This window comes from Podarcis cretensis (genome assembly GCF_951804945.1).
Source record: "Podarcis cretensis genome assembly, chromosome: 7".
NCBI lineage: Eukaryota > Metazoa > Chordata > Lepidosauria > Squamata > Lacertidae > Podarcis > Podarcis cretensis.
The window spans coordinates 32274637-32301041 of record NC_137176.1 but is presented as its reverse complement, the minus strand read 5'-3'; the positions used below and the strand labels follow the sequence as shown (position 1 = coordinate 32301041).

General features: G+C 44.0%; 2 protein-coding genes across 5 annotated transcripts in view; one reads left to right on the top strand and one right to left on the bottom strand.

Annotated features, from left to right (window-relative positions):
* Positions 1-1678: 1678 nt before the first annotated feature.
* On the bottom strand, positions 1679-26405 carry RNF182 (ring finger protein 182). Of its 4 annotated transcripts, none has more exons than XM_079983834.1 (3): positions 26081-26405; positions 10965-11067; positions 1679-3382 (listed from the first exon to the last, which is right to left on the bottom strand). In XM_079983834.1, the coding sequence occupies exon 3, from the start codon at positions 3148-3150 to the stop codon at positions 2413-2415; it is 738 nt and encodes a 245-aa protein (XP_079839960.1). In that variant the 5' UTR covers positions 3151-3382; positions 10965-11067; positions 26081-26405; the 3' UTR covers positions 1679-2412. The 4 variants fall into 4 exon arrangements, with proteins under 4 accessions (XP_079839960.1, XP_079839963.1, XP_079839962.1 ...); XM_079983837.1 differs by having other exon boundaries at positions 10972-11067; XM_079983836.1 differs by having other exon boundaries at positions 10965-11063.
* The window catches only part of CD83 (CD83 molecule), a 29297-nt gene continuing 28830 nt past the window's right edge, over positions 25939-26405 (top strand). The window contains exon 1 of the mRNA XM_079983832.1: positions 25939-25993. The gene's annotated coding sequence lies outside the window, so the exon portion shown is untranslated. The remainder of the gene's footprint in view (positions 25994-26405) is intronic.

Here is a 26405-nt window from a genome sequence, read left to right as displayed (position 1 = left end):
TTCAGATTTGCTTACACAATCCAAAGGCCATCCCATGGGATGTCATGAAATTGAAAGGGAAGGGCTTTTGACTCATTCTGCTATTCAAAACTAGTTGTGCAGTTTGTAGAAAGGAATGCTGATACTGTTATATATTCAAAAACAATGCTTCAGGAACTATTTGGGGCAGAATGAGAAGAGAACTATAATAACAAGGTGATGAGGTGGTCTTAGGCATGTCGTTATTTTCTCAGCTTCTGCCTGTTTCCCCAGTCTGCAATATAATGCTGTAATGGTGCTGGCCATAAAGAGTTGTTGTAAGGCTATGTGAAGACTTTGAGCACTTGAAATGAATTACAAATATCAAGTATTATTTCTGAGTAGACATTATAAACATTTGACATGTGTTAAAACATAAAAAGTATGTGTACTATATCAATAAAGGTAAAGGTACCCCTGCCCGTACTATATCAATAGAAGATCTTAAAAAAAATATACAGGTTAAACACAGACTGATAGAAACATCAGAGATGACAACAAGCACAGTACACAGTCATGTACAGAAATGATACACATTTATACCTACATTCCATCCTACATCAAGAACTCATTTATTAGGCGATAGTACAGCTTGGACAATTTTGAATGTGAATTCCCTACAAATATATAAATTATTGTAACATGTATGCACACAAACAAATTATACAAATGTTACAGACACTATAAAACATATATTTTCTTAGATGGACTTTTTTGTATCTGATGGAGTCACAAATTAGTTACACTTTGCGGTTTACTGGTGCTGGCCATGCCACTACCCATGCCTTGTTGCAAGCATTTTAAAGTAGTAGTAACAGATCATTCTATGAAATATTAAGTTTTCAATGCTAGCCATTAGTAATGGACAAAAGTAACACTTCTTTAGATGTGCTTTGAGTGCTTTCTTTTGTAAAATACAGGGGGGGGGGTTGGGGGGGGGAGAGAGTCCTAATGGGACTTGTTAATTGAATCCCACCAGTTATTTCCTGCATCAGCTATTATGCACTACTTGCCTTTTCTCCTTCCATGACATGCTGCATGTCATCCCCAAAATTATATGCCTCTTATGAAGTCCTTAAAGATTTCTAAATGTTAATATCATTTGGCTTACTTAAAATAAAAAATAGGGCAAACAATTATACAGCTTAATGCATTTTCACACTTCAATACGTCATTCATCTTGGATGTAAACAAAAGTGAGTCTATGTTGCAAAACTGAAACCACAGTTTTAATTGCTATAACGAGATTTGGTTTCGATTGTATAAACCATGAGGTTTGTATGGCCTCATAAAAAGAAGTTCAAAATTATTAGGTTAAGTAGGCAAGGCTGTGATCCTCTTCCAACCTGTTTTCTAGGGAAAGCTTAGTTTAAACCAACCTAAGCACTTTATAACAACCCTCTATCTGTTTATTATTATTATTATTATTATTATTATTATTATTTTAGCTTATGCATATTACAACACCACAACTGCAATCCAGGGGTCCGCAAGTGGCAGAATAAGAAGTGTGCATGGTTGTGTAAGACTGTGCACAAGCTATGGGCATACTAAACAGGTCACCACACAAGGAACAGACTCTTCAGGATGCAGCTGGATTTTTCTTGCACAAGGAAAATAGCAGCTCTTCATATTTCTGCATGCAGAAGATAGTCACAGGTAAGGCTTTGTAACGCTTTTAATCAAAAACATATTTGAGAAGAAATGTTAACAGTGAACAAAGATACATCCATGTATTGTTGTGGCGCATATGTCTCCTTTACAATTTTCTACCTATTCGGTTAGTTAAAAGCAACCATCCATTCCTCAGTCTCTTTCACTGTCTGGAAGCCTGGCAAAAAGTTCTGATGTGATGGTAGCACCTATTTTCTTTGTGCATGTTAAAGATCAGAGGCACCGATGAAATGTCCAATTACCTTGTTAGATCTCTGTTCTTGCCCCGTTTCAGTGGGACTTAATCAGTAGAGGGTCACAGCTGATTAAATCCCAGAGCAACGTTACTCACCAATGTAAATAAGAGACAGTTTACAATATTAACAGGCATTTCTTCTGAAATGACTCCAGTAATCTTAACTGTTCTCTTATATGAATAATCTATTGAAAATAAAAATATTACTGCAGCATAGGATCAGGCACCTAGTTAGGTGGTTGTACTTGCCTCACCCTCTTTCTATTGCTTAGACTTTAAAAAAATGATATTTGTTTATTCATTGGTAAAACAGGCTAGAGCAGAAGAAACCAACCATTCAATTACCCTTTAAAATAATAAAAGGACCACAAAACTTGTCAGCACTCCTATTTTCCTTGAAGGATAAAAATAAAAAATACAAACAAGAAATTTAAGTTAACAGTGCTACATCTATGGCAATTTCACATGTTTCGTTGCAATTGCTATTAAGAAGACATACAGTCCAGAAACTCATGACATATACACTGGCAAAAGCCATAAACCATGAGAATAACAAGACTCGAGGGAACAAGACTGACAAAGACTACCCCAAGGGTGACTTTCTTTGATACCAGTAAGTAGATCCCTAAAGGCAAGGAACTAAAATATAGCAAGCCTAGCAACCAAACTAGGACTCGAATTGAAGTCTGGAAGAGCAAGGATGTACAGTTCCACACCGTCCAGTGATGAGGCACAGATGCAACAGAGTCAAAGCTTGTGGGCCTGTAGAATTCCACAACAGGGGTTGAGTTCAGGGTCGGAGGGCTCTCTCTCTGAACCTCCATGATAGTTATAACCAGACAGTTGGAGGAAGTGTGAGAGGGGCTAACGAGAGAGGCCAGCCTTTTGGGAGTCAGCAGGAGTTCTGTGGGATTGTCTGGTAGGCACTTCTTCACCTTGCCTCCATAAGCCAAATTTACAAGGATATTGTTGTCATCAGGAAGACTACTGACCTCATCATCGGGCAGGCATGTTTCAAACCTACAGAATGGGCAAACAATGACTCCCTGAGGAGAATCCCCAAAATCTATGATCTTGCAAAGACATTTGGCACATACTCTGTGGCAACACTCCAGTACTTTAGGTTTTCTCTGTCTCAAGTTATAGCGGTTGTAACAGATTTTGCATTCAAGCTCATCTGAGCCCTGGGACTCCACAGTATCTTCTGGAAGTAGGCTGGTCATTTCTTTTCAATGTGCTTTAGACTTGCGGTGATGTCAGACAAAGGCTGTTGCTTTGTCTTTCTTTCTTTGCGAAAAGAAAGATGTTTAGAGTTCCTTTCAGATTACCACAGTACTCAAATCAATCAGGGATGGGAGGAGTACCAACAGTCATAATTTTCAACCTCTTACTAGGACTATCTGCTTTTTTCTTCAGTGTCTTTCATATACATAGCTTTCATATAATATGTAGTTTCTGTAAAGGGGAAGAAAAATAAATACATGAATTCAGTTAAAGATGTTCCATTTTATATTTTAGCTACTTATTTTTCAAGGTTTTGCTCTTTCAGTCTCATAACAACTTTCAGAGTAAGGTTAGGCTGAGAAGCGGTGACTAGAACAAGGTAACCCGTTAGCTGTCCCAAGGCTGAGTAGGTATTTCTACCCATGTCTCCCTAGTTGTCGTTGTTGCTATTATTTGATTTCTGTTTAAAGACTGCTTAGGAAAAGGTAATGGAGCTGAGGTGGGTAAATGAAAGCAAGCAAACATAGGGTTGTATCCAGCAAACTTATACAGTGGTACCTCGGGTTACATACGCTTCAGGTTACATACGTTTCAGGTTACAGACTCTGCTAACCCAGAAATATTACCTTGGGTTAAGAACTTTGCTTCAGGATGAGAACAGAAATTGTGCTCCGGAGATTTTTTTTTTTTAAAAAAACCCTATGGTATATGAGTTTAAAATATTCATTTAATAGTTTCATATAGATTCACATTATATTTATATATAATATTTACATAAGCTGATGCTTATAATTTTAGGTGATAAGCAAATAACTAAGAGAATATCAATGATCAGCAGCTCAATCAATTGTGAAAAAGGAAAGGAAAGAATCTAAATCAGTTTAAATTAAGTTAACCCAAACATATGTGTCAGGGGTTCAGGAGCAGAGACACAGGGGAGAGAGGAAACGGAGAGCGAAGGGGAAGAATCTGAGGGCAGCGTAGGGGAGTATGACAGTGGCCCGAGAGATTCCATGAGCTTCTCCAGCAATTCAGAAGATTCCCAGAGGGGGGCGCCGATGGCCAGGGCAAGGGGGGTCCCAGGGGGGACACACCAGAAGCAAGGGGCCAGCGGGGACTCCCAAAGCAGCAGCGGGAGATCAGGACCAGTTCCCCCACCAGAGCGGAGTGGGGGGAAGAGTCCCATGAATCAGGGCCAGCGTCTCCTCCAGTAGGGAGAGAAGATGAGTCAGAGCTGGCCACGCCTCTATCGCAGAATGAGGGAACGGAGGGGAAGTCAGGTCCAGCTAGCCCCCCCGAGGGGGGAAGCAGTGACAGGAGCAGTGTAACGGTCAGGAGAAAGGTTGCTGGCTGGGCGCGCGCGCCAAGTTCAAATGTACAGGCGCGCGGGACAGCAGGAAGTACGGATTGGGAGCCAGGTCCTAAAGCACGCCGGAGGCAGGGGGAAGAATCCGGGGACTCAGCATCAGAAGAGTCCAGAAAGGGCAACACCCCAGCGGACAGGCGGACCCAGAGGAGGAAAGAGCAGAGGAGGAGGTGGAGCAAGGCTAGAGTCTTAAACTGGTGTCTGGGGGGTGGAGATTCAGACGGAGCTTCAGCGGTCTAGGGTTTAAGACGTAGGGCTGCACGCTGCGGCTTTGAAATCGAAACTGCCTTTCAATAAAGAGTTTTGTATATAACAGCGGACTGGCGTCGGTCCTTTGTGAGCTGGGACCTAGGGCAGCCCTGACAGTAAGCTCCGTCTCCACGAAACCTTTGCAGCGTGAGATGGCGCAGCGAGGGGCAAAACTTGGTGTTTTGCGAGCTCACGAAGATCGGCTAAGATGACTACGGAGGACCAGGTGAAAGAGCTGACAGAAGCGGTCACAGCGCTTTACTCCGAAGTAGCAGCATCCAAGAAGAGGGAGGAAGAAGCACTAGCGCTCTGCCAGGATCTGCAGAACAGGTGGGAACGTTTGGGCAAGGAAGGACTGCCAGGACCTAAGCCAGAGGGAGTTGGCCTCGGGAAGAGGGGGGGCAGCATCGTATCCCATTTCGACGGGAACCTGCAGCAGTATCCTAACTTCAGAGCAGACATAGTTTACGCGCTCAATTTGCTTCGGAAAGACTTTAGAGATTAGGAGGAGAAAGTGGGGTTCATAATAACTCACCTGCATGGGGAGGCTAAATCGTGGCTGCGCAATTTATGGCGCGAAAATGACCCCGCCCTCAAAGATTCAACCGCTTTTATCAAGGCTATGGACGCTTGTTTTAAATCAACGGTTGATGTGGATGTTGCCAGAAGGGAAATGCATGGTTTGAAGCAGGGCAAAGCCACTGTGAGACAATATCACTCCCGCTTCTTTGCTTTAGTAAATGTGCTGGGCTGGGAGAAGGACTCCGCTGCCGTCAGAGATCTGTTCTGGGAGGGGTTGAATGGGGCTGTGAAAGACGAACTGGCGAGAGGGGAGAGACCTAACAGCACCACAGAAGTCGTGCAAAGAGCGCTGGCAATCGGGGTGCGTCTGGAAGAACGTCCTTGGAGCAGGGATGAGGGACGTATAACACGCACACCAGCCAGAGCGACTCCCTTCCTACCCAGAGAAACAGCGCGCCCAGTCCACGCCTCCACTGGGAGGGGGAGAAGAGCCGATGGAGATAGGTGGTGCCAGGGCTCAGACAGCAACCAGAGCCCAAACACCAGGAGCAGTCAAGGCGAAGACTCCTAGAGGGAGCAGGAAGTGTTACATCTGCGACAGTGCACAGCACATGGCCAAAGAGTGTCCCCAGAGGCTCCAGAGGCAAACTGCAGCCTCAGCAACAGTAAAAGGAGCAGTTCAGCAGGGGGAACAGCTACAGGGAAACGACGAAGCCTGGTTGGAGGCAGAGGCACTGAGGCCAGCCAGGCGAGTCAGTGAAGCAGTCCCCAGAGATTTTACAGCCCACAGACCCCCTCCCGCCCAAACCAGTGGTGCAACTCACCGCATCGCTCCAGCTACCCAATGGATTCACCATGGAAGTCCCTATTACCATTGACTGTGGTAGTAATGCAGACTTTATAGGAGTGGATTTCATCAAGCAACATCGCATGGCGCTTCTACCAGCCACGATGCCCCTAAATGTCATCACGGTCGATGGAAGAGAGCTACTGGGAGGACAGGTGGTACAGCAAACACCCCCGATGGTGATGCGAATTGGAAATCACCGCGAAGTCATCAGCTTCAACATCACCCACCTGTCAGACACGCCCATAGTATTGGGCATGAGTTGGCTGGACAGGCACAGCCCGGCATTAGCATGGTACCAGCATCAATTGACCTTCGGCTCCTCATACTGCGCAGAACACTGCATCCTGACTAGCCAGGAGGAGGAGGGGCAAGAGGATGAACCGCAGCTACACTTAGGCATGCTGCAAGTGGTACCCAACAAGTACAAGGCGTTTTTGGAGGTCTTCTGCGAGAAGGAAGAGGACAAGCTGCCTCCCCACAGGCCCTACGACTGCAAGATTGACCTACTGCTGGGGGCGACGCTGCCGACTGGGAAACTGTATTCCATGTCTGAAGACGAACTGCAAGAACTCAGGGAGTTCATAGATCACAACTTGAAGCGGGGATTCATCCAAGAATCCAAAGCAGCGGGGGGCAGTCCCGTGTTTTTCGTGAAGAAAAAAGACACGCCCCAACGGAGGCTGATAGTTGATTACCGGATCATCAATTCCAGGACAAAGCCCACGGCATTCCCCATGCCCAAGATCGACGACCTGCTCGCGACGGTGAGGAAGGGACGCATCTTCACCAAGCTGGATCTTCGAGGTGCGTACAACCTTATACGCATGCGGGAGGGCGATGAGTGGAAGACAGCCATGTTTACGCCTTTGGGCACCTATGAATACAGGGTTATGCCATTTGGTTTGCAAAATGGCTCCCATTGTTTTCAAGCCTTCATGCACCACGTGCTAGCGGGACTCCTCTACAAGAAGTGCGTCTGCTTCCTCCTTCGGAAGGAGGTCCAGAAGTTTGTCGGCTTCGCCAACTTTTATCGCAAGTTCATCAAGGGGTTTGCGATGGAGACGGCGGCCATCACGGACACCCTCAGCTCTAAGAAGAAGAAGTTCACCTGGACGGACCAGGCGGAGCAGTCCTTTCAGAGACTCAAGCGTCTCTTCGTGTCCGAATAACAGCTGCTACACGTCAACCCCTGCAAACCAATGAGGGTGGAAACGGACGCCTCGGACAGAGCGGTGGGGGCAGTCCTGTTGCAGCAAGATCCGCAAGGGGACTGGAGGCCGTGCGCATTCTACTCCAGGAAACTCAACAAGTCGGAACAGAACTACACCATCTGGGACAGGGAGTTGCTGGCCATCCATGCAGCCTTCAAGGCGTGGCGGCACTTCCTCATCGGAGCCAAGCACACAGTGTAGGTCCGCACGGACCACAAGAACCTGGAGTACTGGCGCACGGCGCGGTTCCTGAACCAGAGACACATCCGATGGGTGGAGTTCTTTGCGGATTTCGACTTCCGGATAGAATACATCCCGGGAGACAACAATGTCATGGCGGATGCGCTATCCAGGAAGCCGCAGTATCTCGAGGAAGCGGCACCGGTGGCAGCCAAACACATTTTCGCACCGAAAGCGTGGGCGTGTGCTTCAGCTACAGGGGATCTGGACGCGGTACGTCGCGCACTGCAGACGGATTCGTTCGCACAATCCAAGATGGAGGAGGTGCGAAGAGGCACAGCGAATGACGACGAATTTCAGATACGCGACGGACTGCTCATCCGCAAAGGGGCCCTCTACGTGCTGGGAGACAACCTCCGCGCGAAAGTGTTGCAGCAGTTACACGACGCGCCCAGCGCCGGGCACTTCGGCAAGGACAAAACGGCGGAATTAGTAGCCAGAGACTTTTGGTGGCCCAAGATGAGAGGAGAAGTCGCGGATTACATCACTAGGTGTGACACATGCCAAAGGGCCAAGCCAGTACACAGGTCGCCGGCGGGGCTGCTGGAACCACTACAGACACCGCTCGAACCGTGGGAGAAAGTGGCCCTGGACTTTGTCACAGATCTGCCCAGCTCGCGAGGCAAAACAGCGGTACTCGTGGTCGTAGACCTGTTCACCAAGATGGCGCACTTCATTCCTTGCGCGAAGGTGGCCGCAGCGGAACAGACAGCCAAGCTGTTCATAGACCACGTGTTCAAGGTTCACGGCTTACCGCGGTCCATCCTGTCCGACCGGGGTCGCCAATTCATCTCAAGCTTCTGGCAGAAGCTGCTGGGCATCCTGAACGTCAAGATCAACTTAGCGTCGGCACAACACCCGCAGACCAACGGACAAGCGGAGAGGGTCAACGCCATCATGCAGCAGTACCTGCGATGCTACGCGAATCAGCAGCCCTTGACCTGGGTGGACTACCTACCGCTGGCCGAGTTTGCCTACAACAACATGAAGCACGTGTCCACGGGGGTGACACCGTTCTTCGCCAACAATGGGCGGCATCCCAGAACCTTCCCGGGATTAGAGAAAGTGGGGGAGGGAGAGACACAGGGAGCAGAGGCCTGGGCAGCGGAATTACGGGAGGTACACGAGCAACTCCAAAGGCACTTAGAACTAGCAAAACACGCATACAAAGTGCAGGCAGACAGGCACAGGAGAGTCGGGGAAGACATCCAGGTGGGGGACTGGGTCTGGTTAGCAGCCCAGACAGTGCCGGCCAGGACGTTAGCTAAGAAGAAGCTCAGACACAAGCAGCTAGGGCCTTACCAAGTCGAGGCACAAATCAATCCGGTAGCCTTCCGGTTGACACTCCTGGAGGGCTCCAGAATGCACCCGGTCTTTCATAGATCAGTGCTCACACCCTACAAGGCACCCCACAGGTTTCAGGCGCCAGGGAACGCACCAGACCCACCCCGCAAATCGCCAACAGGGGGGTCACCAAGAGCGGCGCCACTCAACGAGGTCACGGAGATTTTGGACTCGAGGTGGGGGGAAGAGGGGGTGGAATATCTCCTTGCCAGGGAAGGTACCCCGGCCAGCGCCAACAGGTGGGTACCGTACTATGCCATGGAGGAGCACTACCTCAAAGATGAGTTTCACGCACTCTTCCCACACAGACCCATGCCGGCAGATTATTTCGACGAATATCTTTTCACACCCACACTTTCAGCCAGCACGTTCCAGGGGTTCTCATCAGATGAGGAACCAGCACCCGACACACGCTCCCCGGAGGGATCACTCTCGGAGTCTGTCACGGACCGCTCGTATTGGTGGGACGATCAACCGGAGGTGGGGTGGAGCAGGGAACTGCTGAAGGGGCCTTTGCAGGGAGCATCCCCCGGGGCAACGGGGGGGAGACGGACATGGACGTGTTGGGGGTGGATCTTGGGTTCGAGCACAGCTGCAGAGAGATGGAAGCAGAGGAGATCGACGTCGACGAGCCCATTACGGACCCAGCCGGCCAGCTGCACACCAGGGGGGAAGGACTGTATCCCGCACTCACCCCCACAGCACTGGAGCACCCGGAACCCACACCCGAAGAGGGGAAGGGGGGAAGGGGGGGCTTCGAGGGGGGATGGATGTCAGGGGTTCAGGAGCAGAGACACAGGGGAGAGAGGAAACGGAGAGCGAAGGGGAAGAATCTTAGGGCAGCGTAGGGGAGTATGACAGTGGCCCGAGAGATTCCATGAGCTTCTCCAGCGATTCAGAAGATTCCCAGAGGGGGGCGCCGATGGCCAGGGCAAGGGGGGTCCCAGGGGGGACACACCAGAAGCAAGGGGCCAGCGGGGACTCCCAAAGCAGCAGCGGGAGATCAGGACCAGTTCCCCCACCAGAGCGGAGTGGGGGGAAGAGTCCCATGAATCAGGGCCAGCGTCTCCTCCAGTAGGGAGAGAAGATGAGTCAGAGCTGGCCACGCCTCCATCGCAGAGTGAGGGAACGGAGGGGAAGTCAGATCCAGCTAGCCCCCCCCCCGAGGGGGGAAGCAGTGACAGGAGCAGTGTAACGGTCAGGAGAAAGGTTGCTGGCTGGGCGCGCGCGCCAAGTTCAAATGTACAGGCGCGCGGGACAGCAGGAAGTACGGATTGGGAGCCAGGTCCGAAAGCACGCCGGAGGCAGGGGGAAGAATCCGGGTACTCAGCATCAGAAGAGTCCAGAAAGGGCAACACCCCAGCGGACAGGCGGACCCAGAGGAGGAAAGAGCAGAGGAGGAGGTGGAGCAAGGCTAGAGTCTTAAACTGGTGTCTGGGGGGTGGAGATTCAGACGGAGCTTCAGCGGTCTAGGGTTTAAGACATAGGGCTGCACGCTGCGGCTTTGAAATCGAAACTGCCTTTCAATAAAGAGTTTTGTATATAACAGCGGGCTGGCGTTGGTCCTTTGTGAGCTGGGACCTAGGGCAGCCCTGACAGTATGATTGACAATTATTTTGAAATTTCAAGTTCTAGTAATTTATAAACAAACTACTTACTTTGATAAATTTCTTAGCACATAATTTCTTACACCTTTTATAATATGTTAACTTACTGAAAATAACTATATTCCAGATTTTCATATACCACTACATTATATATGGTCTATTAGATTTTCAATTACTCAATATTACTAGTTTCATTGCCAAGTAACTTTTGCTTTGGATTTAATGCTTTATTCCTCGCAATTATATCATTTATTATATTTAAGATCTCCAGAAGGGCTTTACTTGTGCACCATTCTAAAATATGTGCATCGTATCTGTTTTGAAATCTCCAACATGTATCCTGTTGAAGATTACAACTTTTAAAAAATAAAAAAGAGTAAGTGCCTAATGCCATCAGTACTGTATTTTGCAATCTAAGTCTTACCACAGACCCTGAATGGATATGGGGCAGGGACTAAAGAACAACTTTAGAAGATTCCTCATGTGGGCAGCCACTTCTTTAGATGATATCCCAGTCTCATTGCTATCTGCAAAACAAAACAATTCATTTACAATAGGTTCTTTCATCTAGAGCTGCGTCTTGTAATATGTGTGTCTGTGGCAGACCAGCACATGGGTCAATTGGAGCTGTGGAACTGACAACCATAACAGGCACCCTGGACTACATGCTCCCCTCCCCTTTCTGACCCATTACATTTTCCATTCTCTTGATGTGACATGGATTCAGGCAGTCTGACTATATAAATTGCAATAAACAAATTCATAAATCTGGAAGCTCCCCAAGGTACAGTAAGTGCAGGACAGGAGTCATTCTCCAACTTCCATGGCTGTTTCTCTTACGCCTGGCAGAAAACCCTGCTGTTTAAGATAGCAGAACCAGTCATTTTCACTAAGTGCCAAAAAGTATATTCCTCCAGCACAGAATCACCTCATAACCAATAACCCCTTCTTTCCCATGAGTTTGCTGAGAATGAAGTGCATTTAAGAGCTGGATTGAAATAGTAAGATGGAAATTTTGGATAATTTTTTGTAGGCTGCCTGGAGAGGCCTATCCTGAAATGCAGAGTATAAGTACTTTAAATAAACACACATACATATATCCCATACATATGTGCCATGCTGCTAAGCCATACCTTGCAAATGTCCCGGAAAAAAATGGGACAACCAAATTTTTCTTGCGAGAGAATGGTGGCCATCTTGCTCAGTTTTGCACTATGATTCCCCCCCCCCCAAAAAAAGCACGGGGGGTGCAATCTTGCATGGCACTCCAAAATGTGTGGGAGAAATTGTGCAACAACTATTGTGTCAGTAATAATCTCTGGATACAATTATCTTGATGTTCACCTACATCTTCAACTCTGTAATCAGAAGCACCATTGACAATTGAAACAGTCATGGGACTACATTTAAGTTAGGACTATCACCCAATTAAAGAAATCTTAGTTGATGGTTTCAAATGTCTAACTGATTAATTGACTAAATTTGTACAAATTAACCAATGGTTCTAAATAAAAAAGGGATGAACCCTCTGTTTTTAGATGATACACACCTCCTTAGTCCAAGCCTATAAAAAGCAAAGTCTGCTATGTTTGGGGCACATGGAGATTGCTGCATTCATGTTCAAAAGTCTTATCTGATTCAGAAGAAAAAAACCCACTGTGTTGCTAACTTTTAAAGCTGCTTTACTCAACCTGATCCTTGTATATACACATTCCTAGCAGCAAGTGCTTGCTCAACCTGTTTCATGCCACATTTTCTGCTAGCTTTAGTCAGCTTTCAACAATAGGCATTTCCCTGTCAGTTTTAATCAATGTGTCACATTGCACTAAAGTTACAGGACATGGCATATTGATCTGCTTTTGGTTCATAGTCAGAAGGAAAATGGCCTTATACATTCTTCGCATGATAAACAGATTCTTACTGGCAGAAAACAGTAAAGGTTTTTTTTTTTAATGCCTTCAAAAGAGCACCCAAAATATAATGCACATGGAAGAATGCAGCATCAGCAGTGTATGCAGCAGAAGTGTTACATTTTATTACTGTGTCAAAATATTGCTAGGTTACTGAAATATTAAAACAAATCTGATGGGGCCTGAACTGGCAGAACACACCATTTTCTATGGTCTGTGGTGCATGGATAACAAGTTTGGTGATATGGTCAGCAATGCCTTTGCTTTCCCTTACCGGATGGATCAAACTATTGCTATTAACACCACTTTGGGTAATGCTAAGTGCATTGAAACTGACATTTCATGGTACATAAAGATATTTTGGTTAACAAAAATTCCAGTCAATATGACTTTCTGATGGTCTTGTCAGAAACGGGCAGTTTCTCATAAGGGTAAAATTAATCTGCAGTTCACTAAACAAAAGCTACACCTTATACATCATTGATATTGCCTTTTTCATCAAATTTGGGAACCTGAAATATTATTTTATACAGTAACATAAAAATACTCAAGATGAAGGAAGAGCCATATAAAAATTATATAAAAAGCAGAGTAAGGAACCCCCCCCTCAGTCAAAGAAAGTCCCCTTCAGCTTCCAGCTTCTCAGATATAATTAGCACTTCTGAGTTCAAGAAAGCATCTTCTTACAACTTTGTCACTAGTCCCTCATTGAGGTGTGTGTTTGGGTCCCACATTATCCCAACACGAAAAGAAATAGGTATATTAGTATCACTGTACCTTTGCAAGCATTCAGTTCCATACCCTCCACCTTTCTCTGATGAAAATAGGAACGTCCTATTCCATGATGATAATCATAATGATAATTTTATTAATTATACCCTGCCCAGGGCTGCCTTCAGATATCTTCTAAAGGTTCTATAGTTACTTATCTCCTTGACTCAGGGGTCACATAATTCAATTACGTCCAACTTTTCTTCAATGAAAATACGAAGGTCCTACCATACACTCCAACATTTATGTGATAAAAATAGGGATATCCTAAGGAAAAGCAAGGGATGCGGGTGGTGCTGTGGGTAAAACCTCAGTGCCTAGGACTTGCTGATCGTAAGGTCGGCGGTTCGAATCCCCGCGGCGGGGTGAGCTCCCGTTGTTCGGTCCCAGCTCCTACCCACCTAGCAGTTCGAAAGCACCCCTAAGTGCAAGTAGATAAATAGGTACCGCTTTATAGCGGGAAGGTAAATGGCGTTTCCGTGTGCGGCACTGGTGCTGGCTCACCAGCTGCAGCTTCGTCACGCTGGCCACATGACCCGGAAGTGTCTTCGGACGGCGCCGGCTCCCGGCCTCTTGAGCGAGATGAGCGCGCAACCCTAGAGTTGGTCACGACTGGCCCGTACGGGCAGGGGTACCTTTACCTTTAAGGAAAAGCAGGACATTCCAGGATCAAATCAGAAACCAGGGTGGATCAAATCAGAAACCAGGGAGGATCAAATCAGAAATCCAGTACTGAGCCTGGAAAATAGGGACACTTGGAGGGTCTGCAGTTCTCAGCCAATAAAATTCATTGGCAAGATTAAAAACGTGTCATGTTTCAAATAGTAATACAATTTATACTATATAATGATTTTCAAGGTTTGAAGGAGATATGTTGCATGAAGGTTTGAACTATTAATTCAATTTAGTTTACTTCAACCATTTCTAAATCCCCCCCCCCATGGCTATACCAGCATACCAGTTCAGGAATGACATTTGTTTAAATGAATGGGTATAATTCCAGGTTCATAACAGACATAGGGTGTAGTCTGCACTCTACTGAAGCCGATGGCAAAGCTCCCATTGATTTTATTTTCATGCTAATTCAGATACAGTTTATGAATATATGGTTTACAACTAGACTTGAATACTGAATGCTGACAAAGCTTTAGTACACAAACTGTGGCTACAATCGTGTGCAGAAATAAGATAAAGCAGTAACAGGTTTGCATGAGACATAAAAAAACATGAAAACTAATTAGAAAAATGTTTTATTTGCTTGTGCAGTCATAATCTACCATTACCACAAATGTGCAGTGTAGCTTCTGGCAAAAGACATTTACGGTATATCAAATAGGGCCTACCTAGTAAATGAATACTTTCTTAAAATTGGGATCAGATGCAAGTACTTTCTGAGAACAATTAAAATTCATCACAAATTATTAGCTGATAAAGCTAAGATGGTAAAATAAAGTTCTGCATCACTAGTCCTAGGATTGCTGGGGTGTTGCCGTGCTCAAATTAATGCTGTGGTGGGATTTTTCAGGCTTCAGGAGAATTTAAACTGCATTGCTTAGAGTGAACATATTCTGCAGTACAGAAATGTGATGGTCTTGTTCAGTAGGGAAGGAACACTGACTGCAATTGTAAACTCAGACTGTTCTTTTGGCTCTAGCAAACATGCTTTGATATTAGACAATGGACTCCTTAGTTCAACTGAAGGCCAGGTTCCTCACAGGATTTATTTTTATATATAGTGCCAAGGCACCCGGTGATTCCACTAGCCAAGCCAAAAAGTATCTTTGACTAGAATGTGATTGTCTGAATTCCCCCAAATAGGGGTAGATGAACCAGCACCAACATAAGCACCTCACTTAAGCATCTATTGCAGATATAATACACTGTAGAAAAGGCAGAGCTGGCCTAGCCATTTGGTGAGACCACCACTGCATCAGTAGGTAGAACCCCCCCCCCAAACACCTGCCCTGCTGCTGCTGACATAGTTACTAGTTTTGGGCAAGATCACATCAATCGGTGCCAATGATAGCAGCATGTAGCAGGGGGCAGCAGAGCAGGTGGTGGCAGGAGCAGGTAGGTGGTGGCAGGAGCTTCGATTTCACCTCAAGTGTAGAACGGGACATGCCATCTCTGAGAAAGGGGCAACCACAATGACCAAGGGGCTGGATCTGGTGCTTTTAAGGTTTAGGATAAAGGGAAAACAAAAGAGTCAGGAAAGAGGTGTGTGAATGGATGGATAAGTTTTTTTGCGCTTTCTCATGACTCAGAATGAACATTCAGAACAGACAAAAGGAAGTATTTCTTCACTCAGCTCATAGTTAAACATAGTTGCCTGAGCTCTGTGAGTGCAGTTTTCTCCCGATTGAAGCACACAGTGTTTGAGGACTGAGACATTTGCAGGGAAACCAAAATGCTCATTTACAAAACTATTGTACCACCAACTTTACTGTACACTTGTGAAACATGGACCATTTATAAACGCCATCTCCAACTCCTCGGAAGATTCCATCAATGGTGTCTCTAAATAATTTTACATATCCCTTGGGAAGACAGGGAAACTAATGTCAGTGTACTGGTAGAAGCAAAGATCACCAGTGTCAAAGCAATGATTCTTCAACATCAGCTTTGTTGGACTGGCCATGTTGTTCAGATGCCTGATTATCATCTTCCAAAGCAACTACTCTATTCTCAATTTAAGAATGGGAAGCAAAATACCAGTGGACAGCAAAGGAGGTTTAAAGATGCTCTCAAGGCAAATCTTAAAAAATGCAGTATAAGCATAGGTAATTGGGAAACACTGGCTTGCTAGGGCTGCAACTGGACAATAGCCTCTACCAAAGGCCTCATGGACGTTGAAGAAGTACAAACTCGGGATGAAAGGGAGAAATGTGCTAAGAGGAAGGCGCGCTTGACAAATCCTCACCATGATCAACTCCCACCCGGAAACCTATGTCCCCACTGTGGAAGGATGTGTGGATCCAGAATAGGCCTCCACAGTCACTTACAGACACAGTCACTTAAGACCATATTCATGGAAGACAATCTTACTTGGCTATGAGTGAGCAACAAAGAAGAAAGAAGTTAAACAATGTAATTCCCTTCTGCAATATATGGATGATGGCCGCTAGATTAGATGGCTTTAAACTAAAAAAAAATTAAAGCATAAACTCCAATTTAAAATGCTGTTAAATGTTGGTCTGCACTCTGTCACTCCATGCTTCATAATATTGTTGTGTGAGTTTGGGGAGTCAGACTGTATGATGCCTGAGTCCCTTCTAATTCCTGAGGTCCTGGATACAGCAAGTGTTAAAATCTAATGTAGGATTCCATTGCTGAATTTGCCAGGCAAGGGTCATAGTTACCACCTAAGTATGATTGTTAGTCTGACAAAGGAAATTGCTCTGTGCCAGAGGGCAAATGGGTGGGCCTCTTCCCTCATCTGGCTGGTAGTGAGAAAGATAAAAGTCAGAGTAGTGTGTGAGAGCTGAAAGCTGGGCTAGACACAGACAGAAGCCAGAGAATGAGAGCCACGCTTGATTTCTGCTTGAATCTACAGTTGTGGCTATGGGAGATTGTATATATGTGTAAATAAGCCATATACCATAAAGACACCACAGTCTCTGCTGTCCCTCATTCCAAGTAAACTGAACCCTGTGTAAGTGCCTGGAACCTCTGGAATATCCCACCACTAAGAGATTGGAGTGGCGTGCAACAATATCAGTATGAAACGGGAAGGACATCCTGCTTATTCCATCAGTGTTCTGCAGAGTTGGTTGTGCTATAGAAAATGGTGCTCACTTTCATAATTTGGAGTGAAGCAACACGACAGGCAAGAGATTGGTGAAATCATTATGAATTCTTGAATTGTGGCAGCTCTTTTGGCAAGGCTTCAAGTCTGAAGGACTCTGCAATTCAGTATCATCTAAATGAACCATTTAATACTCCTGTGTTGACATTGTATTGTGCCTGAAAAAGCCATTATTCTACACCCTCAAACACATCTATAAATTCACTATGTGAAATATACAATGATTCCATTTCTATGTGGGGTCTGAAAGGCATCCAACTGATGGCAAACTGCAGAAAGGTTATTGCTGTAATCTTTAGTGTTCACTATTTTTTCAGGCTGAATACTGCAAGTTATTTAAAAACAGCTATACTAGAAAAACTCCAGACTGTCAGCTGTTCTTAACACCATGGATCAAATTCCAATTAGCTTTTTAAAAAGGGAACTAGCAGCTCATTTTCATAGGAGTGTTGGGCTGAACAGAAAGGCAAGTTATAAAGAAAACCCTGTTCAGGAAGCTAGTTTCACTCTTACAGGGTTATGTGGTACACAGAGTATTCTCTGGTAAAACAGGGAAATCTAATTGAGTCTCAATCATAAAGGATGGAAACCTTTTCTCTTCAAGGAATTGCATCTGCTGAGGCAATTATTTCTGTAGAGCATCCAATTTCTGTAGAGGTCTTTACCCTGAGTGGCCTAGTGGTGACTGGCCTCATAACCTCTTTTGTATAACTGTACAAGTGTAATAGGGCAAGGGTGTAGGAAAGAGAATATCCCATGATTTATATTTGAGATTCAGTTAGGTCTCTGTGTTTTATTGGATAATACTTCCTGCACCACAAGAGTGAAACCATTTTCTTAAGACCCCATAACAGCACATCATGTAGCTCCACACAAACCATTCTTTACAAATAGAGAAATCGATTAGACATTTCTGCAAACATCTTCTAGTCTAATCCTTTTCACTCCTGTTCACACTTTAAAAAATATTGTTATTTTTATGGACAGGATTCATTTAACTGTTGAAAACATGGAGCACATACTGACCAAAGGACCAAAGAAAAACTGATTTTAGAAAGAAAATATTATTCAAATCATAGGAGCTAACTCCTAGGGGCCATGGGGTTTTTGGCATCCACAATAAAATGTTTGAGGAGGCCAGGCCCCCACGAAGTTGATGGGCATTCCCATGAATATGATGTGTGTGCACTGCATCACGTTATCGATTACGTAAAGCGGGGCTTACATGGGCCCCCACAATACTTTATTCAAGTTGGCACACCTGATTAAAATGGTGGGCATTGGGGGGGGGTGTCACATGGGGACCTTTGTTGATAAGCACCTTTTGTTATATTCTAAACTCAAAAAGCTTTCAAAGCATTTTCAAAACTTTTTTGGACACTGAGGTTAGTGTTTGCGTAATATTCATTTTGTGCACAGTTTATTAACCACATGTTATATATTTTACATTTCTTGCCCCGGTAGTGGATGTTTTGACTCAACCATGTGCACAGTGATAATTTATGGCTTTTGAATATAGTACTTGAATGACCAGAATGTGCTCTCTCACTCTCTCTCTTTAATGTCCCATTCCCAAAGCTTGTAATATCATCAAACTTATGTATTTCACCACAATCCTCCCAGAACGATTTCGAATTGAAAGGATTGCAGGCTTAGAACAGGATTTCCTTCAATTTTGCTTCAGTTGATATTGCTCATGTGTAAATAAAATAACACTTTCAAGGCAGGGAAACTGCCTTTCTGAATCAGCATTTTTTTACACTCTTAACCAGTGAACTCAGTCAAAATAAATGCATTAAGGATGTGAAAAAGCAGGAGATTCAGATCTTAGGGAGGCAGGGAAGACAGCGGAAAAGTATTGTTAAACAGTTACCCAGTTGTAGATTACAATTTTATAGTTGTGTAGTGGTGTGTATTTTCTTCTGGCCTCAGGTATCTAAATATACTGTGATATCTATCACATTGTGTGAAATTACATGTCAGCCTTGAAATATTATAGGCATACAAGGGTTGAAAGACATGAGATATATTGGCAGATACGTGTGCAAATTTCACTCTCAAGGCTACATCTCTGATCTTACCAGTAAACATTTATTTTGTATTAAAACTACTTGTGAAAAGCTGTGCACTTCTTCACCCCGCCCCATTCCTCCTTCCTGAACAATCCAGTGATTTGTATGTAGATGTCCACTTCTTCCCCATAATAGACAATTTATATTATCTTCTGTTAAAAATGTACTGAAGGCATAACTTATAATTCATATAACATGAGGTGAATGATTTGAAAAAAGCCTTCTTGGCAGTCCCTTCCTAATAGCATTTTACTAACAAGACTGCAGTGACTCACAATCACTGAGACGCAGTAGCCTCTTTCTGTGCATGACTGTGTCACAATGCAAGACTAAATTTAGAGTAAAAAAATGGATATATGGCTAAATTTAGTCTGAACAGTATATATGTATAGTCAAGAACAATATCATATTAGAATGCACTAACAGAAGTGTCAAATATAATCTCTGTAAACATAATATACAAATTTAATAAATATGTAAGAATTTACATTTCTGAATTGGAGGGAGCTACAATATCGTCTAAAGGAATTCCTTATGGTTAACAATCTTTTTAATGGGATTCCTATTCCATTAACATTTGGGTAACAAACTAACTTCGCTGGAAAAGGTTTTCCTACCACATAGATGCAGTGAGGGGGAAAGCTTGGCCAGTTAAATTTCTACTGGTTACACAACTGTGAAAAGGCAAAGCAGTTCTGCCAGAAAAATGCTGGCAACTCTACCTCTGCTCAAAGGCAGGACTGTTGCCATACCTAATCATCCTATGACATTCAAATGACACTGTAACAAGCAGGTGCACCACAAGAGGTACCTAGAGAACAATACAACAGGATGGCTCATGCAAACATGTAGCCATGGTTCACAAATAGTCAGGGTCAAAGGGAGGACATTGTTTATGATACCATAAAGCACTGCCTCCCAGAGCTTTTTGCTCACCCCAAGTATTATGTGTTGCTTGCACTTCATTAATCACACACCTACTACTTTGAAACAATTGATAGCGTGGAAGATTAGATTTCCAAGTGGTTTTGTGGCAAACACCACCTTTCTTAACCAGCAGTTAGGTAATGCAGCACATCAGTTCTTCCACTGTGCCTTTGGTGGCAATCCTATAGTCATTTACCTGGGATTAAGCACTATTGTGCTCAATGATATACTTCTAAATGGGCATGGATAGGATTGTATTGTCTTTTACAGATATCGCCCCCAGTTCCATTCACTACCTGTCACACAGTGGCCCCATGCATTTCCTTCTGAAGAGATCCCAGGGAGTTATAATGGGCTACTGCTTTTCTTCCCTGGACGTATACTTGCTCATTTTCACAGGAATTAATTTCCCTGCATTGCACTGATATGAGAACTTTGAAAACACAAAGGAAGGCCAGCTCTAGTGCATAGCACTGCTGCCAAATTTAACTTAATGTGAAACTGGATAGAAATTTGGAGCTTCCAACTCAGGAAAAGCATCAAATAAATCTTGAAAGAAATGGAGTTCACCAAAACTAGATGCATCTTTCAAGGAAGGTGGGGGTTTATATCACTAACATACAGAGTTATCTCAATTTTGACTCACTCCAGGCCAAAATTAATTTTGCTGCCTATGCTCCATATCATGCTTTTTATTAATGAAGGAGGACTGTGTTCCCCCTTAAGGGTTTTCCTTTTCAGCTCCTTTTCCTTGCTCTGTATGTGAATGGAGACAACAGAATAAGCAGCAACTGGGAACACTGCAGGGTGAAACCTGCACCAGATTGTTGTTCTGAGATCCTAGGGTAATGCCAATAGTGTTCCACACTTGCGGGTTTTCCAGAGCATCCTGGAACTTCTTGAAGTCCAATTGTCCAGTCACCTATACTACCGGTACTTACCGGTAGTGAATGTAGTGAATGTAGTATATTAGTATCATATAACCTCATGTCCTGCAAAAACACCTTAAAGACAGAATAAAATATTCAACAATCTCTTCTAAACATAAGCTCTACTGGAGGGGAGCTTGATGGAGGCAAATGCTCAGCCAGAATAAGTTCTATCCACTCTTTACCCTATTTGTATATTAATTTTATTTATTTATATATCCCACTTCTCTGCTGTTTAAAGTGGCTTATCACATTCAGTAGTTTCAGTCTTTTCAGACCCAAGACACATCTCTAGCCCGAACATGCATCTTGGGGTCTTACATGGTAAAACAAAACAAAAACACAGATGTCTGTGTATGGTGGGAGTGCTGCTGTTGCAACCCACCTTTTTGTTAGGTAATGGCCAACAGTGAGCACCAATCAAGCAAAATATCAGGTCAGTTTATCATCTTGGCTAGAGGTGGGATGTTCTCATTTGTGCGCATGAACTAGCTCAGTGGTTTCTGGGCAGGAATTACGGTATTGAGAAAAAGCAGAGCTAACAGCACCAGCCTAACAATGTCTACTCAGAAGTAAATCCTACTGAATTCTATGAGGCTTACTCCCAGGTAAGTTGAGTTAGGATTGCAGAATAAATACCCAAGACTAGTCAAGCACTCTCTTGTTTTTCATTATGTTTATCAGATCAAAATGTCAAAAATGAGAGACACTGTGAGCTTGATGTTCTGTAGAGATGTAATTTTCTGAAATATGGAACTCTTCTGGAACAGTGATGTTTTTCATTAAGGGCCATTTCCTTAAATGTTCAGCAAGGAACAAATGGTTTCAGACATGAAATCAGAACAGAGCAGTGTTTTAAAACAGGGACACAAGCTGATTCTGTGTCCTGTTTGAAAAATACCTTATGATGCAGTGGTATATCAATAGCTTGTTGCTGCAGCATCGTTGACTTAATAAATAAATAAATAAAATAAATAAATAAGTAGAAGTAACTACTCTTCAGAATGTCTATAATGGCCACAGGAGATTTTCCTGAGACACCTACTGCTAGGTCCCATCAGTGTGCCATAGCAACAATGAAATCACAGTCTCTAGGGGGTCATTGGTAAGTGTCTGAATATGTGTCTGAAGTCGCTTCTGGCAGGTACCCAAATCTTCAGGAGGATACTGTATTTCTAACAGCTACTTTACATCTTTCTTACTGACATTTCAAAGCCATGCCTTCTTCTCTTCACCCAAACAGATTGTCAGGTGGATGGGGTCAAGAGGGTATAGAATAGACATTTCAGAAGATCATGGATAAGATGGATATTTTACTTGTATCCTAAAAGATATAGGTAGTGTACAATAATGTGAAACAGAAATTAGGTACATTTTGAGCACCATATTGTTCTTATAGCTTGAAAAAGTATTGGACAATCCTACATACTGTATACGGCTCTTGATATCAACTAGCAATTTTACCATATATGTAATATCTGCTTTTATTCATATAAGCATGAATTGTTATACACATGCAAAAAATAACATATAAGCTTATAATGATATCACTGAAGGTTTCCTTCATTTTCTGTCTGGGTTTTCATCATGCTTGCTTTTAAGACCAACAGAGTTTTCAGAGCTATTACTCTACATAATTGTTACAGTATAGTAACAATAGTTGCAATCCTGTGCACACTTACTTTTGAGTAAGCTCCCATTGAACTCAATGAAAATTATATTTGGATGAAGAAGCACAGAACTGGGCTGCTGAGATATGAAAGGGGAGGCTGTGACTTTCTTTTGTGTTTTTAAATATGAATTTTTATTAGGTCCCTATGTTTTCCTTTATTTGTGTCATACAGATGTTGAGGGCCATGGTTTAGTGAAAAAACATACACTGAGCTGTTTTTTCACTATCCAGATATGCACATTCTGTTTAATATCTCTTTTAGGAAAAGGTCTAGCAACATCATGGCCTTTTGTGCTACAATACTAACACAGGTCATTGTTGCAATGAATTTTACAAACACAACAGGTATCACAATGTTACATAAGAACAAAGGGCACTGGAAAGGAAATAGCTTTCTCAACAAGCCAAGTGCACTATGATGGACAATTAAAGAAAATTATCATTGACATAGAGCATGCTGCAACACAAAACCAATCTTACCAAGTGTATTTTGTTCTCTCACTGATCAGTATTTCAGCAGTCATAATTTCATACGTATTTAAAGGAAGTATGTGACATCTTTAAACTGCGGTGTACTCATGTATAAACCCTAATAATTATTATTTCATAAGAAAACTCACTTAGGATTGGCATCTCATTGAAACAGATAAACTCTATGATTCTATGATTCTATGATTCTTAGGCCACAATTCTATAAATATCTATCTGGAAAAAGTCCAACTGAACACAATGTGGGGTTACTTCTAATTAGTACTTTTAAGTACAGTGGTACCTCGGGTTAAGTACCTAATTCATTCGGGAGGTCCGTTCTTAACCTGAAACTGTTCTTCACCTGAAGCACCACTTTAGCTAATGGGGCCTCCTGCTTCTGCCGCGCCGCCGGAGCATGATTTCTGTTCTCATCCTGAAGCAAAGTTCTTAACCCGAGGTACTTTTAGGTGTGGAAAGAGTTGCTTTATAAATGTTCCTTAAATGTCAGTTTTCTCTTTCTTTCCTTCTTTCTTCTGCATTTATATAGATACTCTGTAACATAAGGTCTCTGGGCAACTTAATAAAAACCAAATACAGTGGTACCTCGGGTTAAGTACTTAATTCGTTCCGGAGGTCCATTCTTAACCTGAAACTGTTCTTAACCTGAAGCACCACTTTATCAGTAAGAGCTGTTCGACAGTGGAATTTGCTGCCAAGGAGTGTGGTGGAGTCTCCTTCTTTGGAGGTCTTTAAGCAGAGGCTTGACAACCATATGTCAGGAGTGCTCTGATGGTGTTTCCTGCTTGGCAGGGGGTTGGACTCGATGGCCCTTGTGGTCTCTTCCAACTCTATGATTCTATGATTCTATGATTCTATGATCTAATGGGGCCTCCTGCTGCCGCCACGCTGCTGGAACACGATTTCTGTTCTCATCCTGAAGCAAAGTTCTTAACCCGAGGTACTATTTTTGGGTTAGCGGAGTCTGTAACCTGAAGCATATGTAACCTGAAATGTATGTAACCCGAGGTACATATATAGGACTCCACTGCTTAGCTGATGCCCATGCTACTAACTGCTAAAGAAATATTATTTGCCAACTTTTAGGAGTGAGGATAAGGTTCTAAATTAGAGCCCTATTAGAGCCTCTAATACCCAAGTGACAAACAAAATTCAGCAGGTGAAATATTACATCATTACTATATTTCCATGCTAGAAAAAGCTTCAGTTGCTAAACTGATGCTTGTTGTCACGCAACCTTTAAAGATAAAGGAATTCTGACAAATATATTATTATATATTTCTTGCCTTGGATTATGAACAAAATTACTGTACACAGAATTCTGGTTCTTGGGTTGATATTTGCTATTAGCTATCCTTTTTGCCCCATGCTGTCTTCTTCTATATTATATCTACCACATGCATCCAAATATTCAAGTATGTGATTGGTAAAATTTTATTCTGGTCCAATAAAACTCCCCTAAATCAAGAGTTGTCAACGAAGTGCTGTTCAGATATTTGTTGCACTACACTTCCCATCAGTGAAGATCATTTATCATGCTGGCTGAGGCTGATGGGATTTGGAGTCTAACAATACCTGGAGAGCAGAAAGATGGCTGCCCTTGTCCTAAATCATAGTACCACTGAACCATGTCATAAATGATCACAGTAATGTAAAACTACTTGGTATATGATCCAGTGAAGTATTAAATTATTCAGTTCCAGTTGGCTTCCAGTATTAAGCACTCTGGGATTCTCTCAGTAGTAAAACAGTAGTGATGTTTGAAATTAATGTTAACTGTATTATCAGAACTAACATACTGCAAACTTGTAGACAGTTGTAAATCATTCCTGGTTTTGCTCCTTTTTGTCACTGGACAAATAACCCAGCTATTTCACTTTCCAGGTGGCAAAGTTATTTCCTTCTGGTTTGACTTCATCCTTTTTAAAATAAAAATTAAATTTATGCATAACATGGTATTTCACATAAACTTCCCAAATAGGTTTAAGTGTATATTTAATCCCAATAACTCAACAGAGTAATAAGGCACATCATGTTTCAGCCTTTCATATCTCTGTGTGTTTTGATTAAACAGTTCACTTCCAACCACAATACACTTTTCATAAGGTCAAAAGTCAAATCAGATACAGGAGAGAACGTCCAGGAGGAAAACATGTGTCCCCCCCCCCCCATTTGACAGTCTATCGCTAACTTACCCCGGCAGGGATGTTTAAATATAGAAACGAACATAGCTCCCAATAGAAAGGAGAGAAGCGAGGTCCACCAGTTGCAGGCAATGAAAATGGCACAAACCCGTCAGCATCACTCCCCTGGTATCTTTAAAATCTTTAAAATCATTGCAAGGACAGCAAATCACTTTTATCCTCCCCACCCTTCTGGGAGGGACAGTAAAAAAAGAAAGCAAGCAACAACGGACCTTACGCTCCTGTTCAACCATCGCTTCCAATAAACCGGGACAAGCCACCCCTGTGTAGACTTTTCGATACACCTGAGGAAAAGCAAATTTGCAATGCAGCCCAGCTCCTGTTTTGCCAATGATTTCAGAGAGGGGCTGCGAGTACACTCAGCCACCCCACCTCTCTTGAGCTACAGCCTTTTCACTCCCCACAAAAACAAAACTTTCCTCACTTCTATCCAACAAAGGCTTCATCTTCCCCACACCCACTCCTAGCCTTAGTCCCATTTATTTCCGAGGGGAGGGCTGCCCCCCACCGCGACCCTACGAGTTTGACCCTCGACGACCAACAGAAAGTGCACGAGAGGCTGTGTCAGGTTGCACGTTGAAGGAGCCTCCTCCTCAGGCAGGGCTGTTTCCTCAACCGCCCCCCCCCCCAACAGCAGCAGCAGCAGCCCCGTTTCGCGAGGAGACAAGATGCTGGTGCAGTAATAAAGCAGGCAGAGCTGACAGACTCTGCGAAATGGGGGGAGTGGGGGGCCTGGCGGGGCGAAGGGCGCCGCACCGTACCTCGCTTGAGTCCCTGCCGGCGGGCAGGAAGGCAGGCAGGCGGGCGGGCGGGCGGGCTTTCTTCTGGAGACGGCGCTCTTTCCCCCTCGCCTCTTTGCTCCGCAGCAGCAGCACCACCACCAGCAGCGAGTGTTTGGCAGAGAGCAGAGGGCTGCCAGGCTTTGCCGTTACTACCGCGAGGAGCCCCGGATCAGCGCCGTCGCCATGGCAACCTGCCCGCTGCCGCCAGCGACGCTGACGGGAGGGGGGTGGGTGGGTGGGGGGTAGGCGGCCTTTCGCCATTCATTGAAGAAACGCCCTCCCGCTCCCTCCGCCTCAGCCCAGC

Bases quoted from the DNA above. Each gene is read 5' to 3' on its own strand.
- RNF182 (XM_079983834.1), bottom strand. From the start codon at position 3,150: ATGACCAGCCTACTTCCAGAAGATACTGTGGAGTCCCAGGGCTCAGAT.